The 6608-nt window shown below is 43.7% G+C and overlaps 1 protein-coding gene across 1 annotated transcript; it reads right to left on the bottom strand.

The window, feature by feature from the left end:
- Positions 1 to 1426: 1426 nt before the first annotated feature.
- Positions 1427 to 6197, bottom strand: LOC126972832 (uncharacterized). The gene is made up of 3 exons (XM_050819919.1): positions 4860 to 6197; positions 4542 to 4762; positions 1427 to 1687 (listed from the first exon to the last, which is right to left on the bottom strand). Exon 1 carries the CDS (start codon positions 6101 to 6103, stop codon positions 5009 to 5011), a length of 1095 nt encoding a protein of 364 aa, XP_050675876.1. The 5' UTR covers positions 6104 to 6197; the 3' UTR covers positions 1427 to 1687; positions 4542 to 4762; positions 4860 to 5008.
- Between the last annotated feature and the right edge of the window lie 411 nt (positions 6198 to 6608).

The following is a 6608-nucleotide window of genomic DNA, read 5'->3' as shown; positions in this document are numbered from 1 at the left end:
AAGCAACAAGCTTCTCATAATTTTTTAACAAACTCATTGGTTTAATCATTTTTTTAATTATTTATTTTGCTTTATTGAAGTTTGACATAAAATTTTCAGAAAATTAGAATCAAAGTAATAATTTATTTATTAGCCAAAACTTCTATGTATTTAAACTATTAAAAAAATTACGTGCAAGCCTTAAAATATGGGCGTTTAAGGCATGCACATTTGGATTTATAAAACTTTTTTTTTGTACTATTTGCACTGTAAATACTGAGTTTTAAAATAAATGTATACCTTATTAAATGGTACCATGAATGCATTGAGATCTTGTACGGTTGAAATCGAGCGTTATTTAAAGTAAATAAAACTATTTAATGCATCTATTATCAGTAAGGGCATTCGGTTTATCATACGGGACAAACCATTGGTACATGTTAATGTATCCAATATGAAATATTACAATTAAATAATAAATAATAAACAGAAGAAGGTTTGTTGTTAAATTTAAATTATTTTATTTGATATAACTTATTAATTTTTAGTATAGGTTTATAATAGGTATAAGTAATTTATTTTTACTTGCAATATCTTTATAGATTGTTACGGTACCTACTAACTAAATATTTCATTAGGTAGGTTTTCTAAGTGAATAATAACGAGTTTTATTATTTAGTATAATGAATTTTATTAATTACAACTAGTACAAAGTATGAAATACCAGTTGCTGGCGCTTTAGACCGCGTTACCTAGTAGGTATGTAAATCGGTTGATAGAATAATTTACTTGGGTATAAATTGTGGGCACTACCGTGGCGACATTAAATAAACACACGGATAAAACTACTAAACTGTAGGTGCAATGTAGAGCGTTCGGAGTCTCGGAGTGAGTCCTTCTTTTTTTAGTAGTCCGTGCTATGAGGTAAGTTGAATGTGTAATAAGTAAGTATTCAAAATATAAACGATTGAAAATACATACGTTATGAAGTCAATGAAATGTTTGTTAATCACCGCGGGAGTTTTTTATGTAAAATACTCACTTCAATACCGCAATATATGTAATTGCAATATGTATAGCTTTTACGTACATCTCAAAACCTTATACACACTAATAACATCTTATCGTAATATTTCTATTAATAGGTACCTACGTGATTTATTTTAATACATTTTATTTTTCAATTTTCCTAGAACGCATCGCAATGCCTACTTAAATATTGCCTAATTAAATATTTTTCAATATTCCAATCTGTATCTGATATAATGTAAAAGATTCCAAGATCAACAACAATTTATAAATAAAAAAATAATTAAATAAACATTTTCCAGTGGACTGAATTGTGAATCTACGGCATTCTATATTCACTGGAACACACACAATTTTATTTATCAAAACCGCTCCTGCCGTTTAGGAGCAGTTCATTACATTCACATGGGAAGGTTATAGGTTATCACGGGCTATTATCCGCAACTCGACGACTACAGCGCGCCTATTTTGCGTGGTGAGGAGGGCGGCTAATCCTGCCACCCTAGTTCCTCAAGGTAATGTATCAAACCTCTGATGTCACCCATGACCTCGGGGAGAGTCCTCGGTGACCCCAGGTGTTTGGCCCGGTATGAGGCCACACTCCTACACTCCAAAATGACGTGTGCGGCCGTTTCGTCCGCCTCCGTGCAGGCTCTGCACAGTGGGCTGTCGGTGACACCTATATTGAACAGATGCTTGTTAAAAGGGCCGTGACCCGTTAGTACATGAGTTATTTTCCGTAACCTAGGTCGTGGAAGTTTTACTAGCTTGCGAGAGAGCTTGGGGTCTATTTGAGGTAGAGCTTCTTTTGCTTGTCTACACCCACTTACATTCATCCAGTACTTATTATGTAATTCCTTGGTGTGTTGACGTATTACCTTCGTAGGCCAGCTAGGCGGGAGTGGGATAGTTGGTTCTGGTCCTTTTGCTGTCATCGCTGAGCCTCTCCTGGCCAATTCATCAGCGGCATCATTCCCTCGTGAGTTACTGTGTCCCTTTATCCATTGAAGAGTTACTTGGTTGTTATTTTCGCATAACTCTCTCAGACATTGGTGACAGTTGTATATTAGCTTAGAGGTGATAGTGTGGCTTTGTAGGGCTTGTAGTACTGATTTGCTATCTGAAAGGATGCGGATGGAGTAGTCTTTTACCTTTCGAGTCAAAGTAGCAGTGACTGCTTCTATGATACCCATACATTCTGCTTGGAAGACAGTGTTATGAGCTCCTAGTGATGCAGCTATTCTTATATTTAGGTCATCCGAGAACACTCCGTATCCCGTGCCCGACCTTGTCTTTGAGCCATCTGTGAAAATCCTGAGGTTTTTTGTACTGAGGTCCTCTTTCAGTTCTTCATACAGCTGTATTTTGTATCTCTTATCGAATATGTATTCCTTTGGAGATCTATCACTTACTGCCAACAGCAGAGGCTCCTTTTCAATCACCTCATTTAGAACCTCTGGGTGTGGGGATTGAGTGGTTTTCCAAAGATTTAATGTCTTCAACCTTACTGCGGCGCAGGCCGCCTCTTGTTTTATATAGAGGTGTAGTGCCGGAAGATTCAGCATAACTTCTACAGCCGCGGCAGGTGTAGTTCGCATACATCCTGTGATAGCCATACACGCTAGTCTTTGGAATCGTTGCAGTTTATTACAAGTAGTGATCAGCTTGGTGCGTGGCCACCATACAACTGCGCCGTAACATATCATAGGTCGTATCACAGCTGTGTAGAGCCATAGTACGATGTTCGGGGCAAGTCCCCATGTCTTTCCCAACATTCTACGGCATTGCCAGAAGGTTACGGTAGCTGTATTTATTTTTGTTTCCAAGTGGGCCGCCCAGTTTAACTTGCTGTCAAGTATAACTCCTAAGTATTTCACTTCGCTGTTTAGTTGGAGTTCGGTGTTAAACAGTTTTGGCAGTTTATAGTTACCCAGAACTCTTTTGTTTGTGAACATTACCAATTCTGTTTTATGTGGGTTGACTGATAGGTCGTTATCTATGCACCATCTTTCCACGATTTTCAATGCTGCATTTGTTACTTCACATATAGTACTGGCAAACTTTCCGCTTATTAATATAGTTAGGTCGTCTGCGTAGCCTACCGTAAAGTAGTGATTTTCGTTTAGAGTGGTAATTAGATCATTTACTACCAAGTTCCATAAAAGAGGTGAGATAACTCCTCCTTGGGGGCAGCCTTTAGCTACAAATGCTTTCTGTGTCTCACTTTCATTTAGTAAAATCACTCTGTGTTTGAGCATGTTTTCAATCCATGATGACAGAGTTGTACATACTCCATGGCGGTGTAATGGAGTGCGTGGAGTGCAGATTCGGTGCTTTTACCCTGACTGTATGCGTGTTGGTTGGGGTGTAGGGGTATGTTCTTAAGGTAATTCTCCCTCAGTTCTCTTTCACACAACCTTTCTAGGGTCTTCAGGGTAAAAGAGGTAAGGCTTATGGGTCTGTAAGATTTAGCGTTAGAATAGTCACTTTTACCTGGTTTAGGTATGAAGATCACTTTAACTTCCCTCCTTATCCTAGGGATGTATCTATGCGCTAGACACGCCCTGAAAATGTTGATCAGCCGGTTGTGGAGACCTTCTCCTCCCCATTGCAACAAGGCGGGAAAGATCCCATCAGGTCCTGCTGACTTAAAGGGGTGAAAGGAATTTATAGCCCACTTTATTTTATCGGTTGTCACCAACTTGTGTGCTTGTTGCCAGTCAGCTTCCTCAGCGGTTATGTTTTCATTTACCCACTCGATATGCTGCATTATTTTGCATCCTGGAAAGTGAGTTTCCGTCAGGACTCGCTCTGTTTCCTCTGGTGAGTTGGTAAATGTACCGTCAGGTTTCAGCAGGGATCCGAGGATTTGCCTGAGTTGGTTAGAGATTAATTTCCTTGCCCTGTTGGCCTGGTTATGGCATTGGATGCTGCTGCAAAATTTACGCCAGCCTTCTGATCTTCTGTATCTGATGCGTTTCTTGTATTCAGACTTACACTCTTTGTAGATGTCCTATAGTCGTATTGATCGCCTGTGTTCATTGCGCGGTTCAGATGTCTCCTCACTTTTTTCCTGAGCCTTTCTAATTCAGGTCCCCACCAGGTCTGGGGTCTTGGTCTGTCTGATTGAGGGCTGGTGAGGGGACATGTAGCATGATAACTGGCAGTCATGAATTCGTATATTTTTTCTATTTGGTTTTCGATGTTGTCTACTCCGATTATCCTGGCTGGGAGTGTTTCGTCCTTTAGACGCGATTCCATCAGCGACTTGTACTGAGTAAGATTCGTTCTGCGGGGTTTCCTCTTGGGAGGCGGTGTAGTGATGTTTACCTCCATGTTAAAAAGTATCCATTTGTGGTCTGAGCAGGATGCTTCTTTCGACACATGCCAATTGGATATATAATCAGACACTCCCTCTGTTGCTAAGGTGATGTCTATAATTGTTTTGCTCCTTCTATTTACAAAGGTGGGTTCTGAACCTACATTCAAGATATTAAGGTTAGTAGAAAAAAGGTATTCAGTGAGTTGCTTACCCCTTTTGTTGGTTGTTTGCATGCCCCAGAGCGGGTGATGTGCATTGCAGTCTGCAGCCACAATAAGCTCGCTCTTGGTTGTCTCGCAGTAGTTCACCAGTTTGACAAGTTCTTCCGGCGGTGGGTCTTCCCCGTCCGGCATATAGACGGAGGCGACCACTATCGCTCTCTGGTGAGTTGGAAGGATGTGTCTGTCCAGTATTTTTATTGCGCATAAGTCTCTGTAACAAAAATCTGTTAGGGGTTGCACATGTAGATTATTAGAAATGTAGATACAGGCTCTAGGGTGTTCTGGTCCTGAGTAATGTATAAGCTTACCTCCGATATTGGAGAGATGGCATATCCGGCCCCGCCTAACCCACGGCTCCTGGATTAGGGCAAGAGCTGTAGGGTTAACCTCCAACCATTTCCAAAGTTGGGCCGTTGCGGTTTCGCTATGGTGGAGGTTTATTTGGATGGTGCTGCACTTAGAAGGGGATGCCATCTTTGGATAGCACACCCTCCTCGCCATCCCCGATGCAGAGCTCTTCAATGCCCTTGGTGCAGTCGGCATCGCCTTTGGTGCCCGTCGCCAGAAGCTCTTCGAGCTCCTTTAGGCTTTCGAGAACTTCCTCCGAGGGAGAGCTAGTGGCGCAGTTGCCGTCTGCTGGGTCAATTGCTTGAGCGTCCATGGGTTCCGGCAGTGCATCACTGTCGTCTATATTATTCCCAGTTGTTGTCGATGCCTCACCGTTTGTATCCTTAGAGGGGGGGGTCTCGGTGTATTTACCTCCTGGCCCCTGGAACTTCAGATATACTGAGCCCAGCATGAATGATAGCCGGCGCTCATGCTCCAAGATTTTGGGGATTTGGTCCTCCGGGATGCTTACCACGATGAAGCTGTGGTCGTTGTGGTGATAAAGGGCGTGTAACAACCAGCTGTCTACTTTGGCCCAAGAGTTCTGGAACCGTAGCATCCCGCCGATTGCTTTGGTGTCCTTCCATTCACCTGGTAGTAGAATGCCACACCTGACGCGGTTGGGAATTTCCCAGATGTTTTTTACTGCCAGGGTGTCACCGTTAGGGAGTTGGATTTCCGGGACAGCTATTTTCAGCCACTCCAATGTTTTAAGATTAGAGCACCACAGTTTTAGGATGCCCCCATCATAGACGGGTTTGCCCAGAAACGCAGGCCCTTCTCTGTCTTCATTCATAGCGGCCATCATGGCTGTCATGAGCTTATCTTCAAGCTTGCTTTGTATAAGCTGTGCCATATTCGCGTCAATATGCCCTGTAGTGGTAGATGTTATGGCCACAACAGGGTCGGTTTTCGCAGCGTTGGCGTATGATGTCGGTTTGGGCCGATTTAGCAATTTGGCCCTCTTGTGGTCACCCCTCGGAGAGTTGGTGTCGTCCAAGCGAGTGCGTTTGGTGGATGTCGAGGGTTGGGCTACTCCGCCTGCTTTGTTGGAAGGAGGCCTTCGGTTGTCTGGGGCCTTCCTAGGATCATACCGGGCTTGCCTGACCGGCATATCCGAACCTCGTGAGGTGCTGGGTTGCGGTTCGGGTTCAGAGGAGGGCATTGAGGCGCTAGCTTTCTGAGCGTTGGCCTTGCGAAGGCGAGCTGCTATGCGCCTTTGCCTCCTGTTGGGTCGATGGCGATCTGTGTTGTCATGTGCCGAGTGACTTTCCCCTATTCAGGGTTTGTTTTGGTTTCGGCCCTTGTAAGATACGAGGGTCCAACCTGCCTCCAGTCTGCTGACTGATTGGGCAGACACTGCTGATGCGGCGTCTGTGCCCATAGACGGTTCCCTATTAGGCTCCTTGGTCTGTAATTTCTGGGTGCCAGCAGGTGCTGAACACGCTCCAGAGGTTTGTGTGGTCCCGGTGGATTTCTCCGCCGGGGAATTATTTTGTTTAGGGGTTTTTTTGGATCTTGGGTTGTCCATAGTTTACCGGGTAAAAACTTCGTTCCCCACCCTCCACCGAGCCCGCAACTGGGGATGGTTAACTTAACCATCAGGGCTGCAAGGGGAATATAGGTCCAGCTGGTTGGCCTCTTGCGCGACATCGGGAGCTCGAGATGAG

Source organism: Leptidea sinapis, chromosome 27, assembly GCF_905404315.1.
Source record: "Leptidea sinapis chromosome 27, ilLepSina1.1, whole genome shotgun sequence".
NCBI classification, from domain to species: domain Eukaryota; kingdom Metazoa; phylum Arthropoda; class Insecta; order Lepidoptera; family Pieridae; genus Leptidea; species Leptidea sinapis.
The sequence above is the reverse complement of the archived record's forward strand: the minus strand, read 5'-3'. Positions and strand labels throughout refer to the sequence as shown.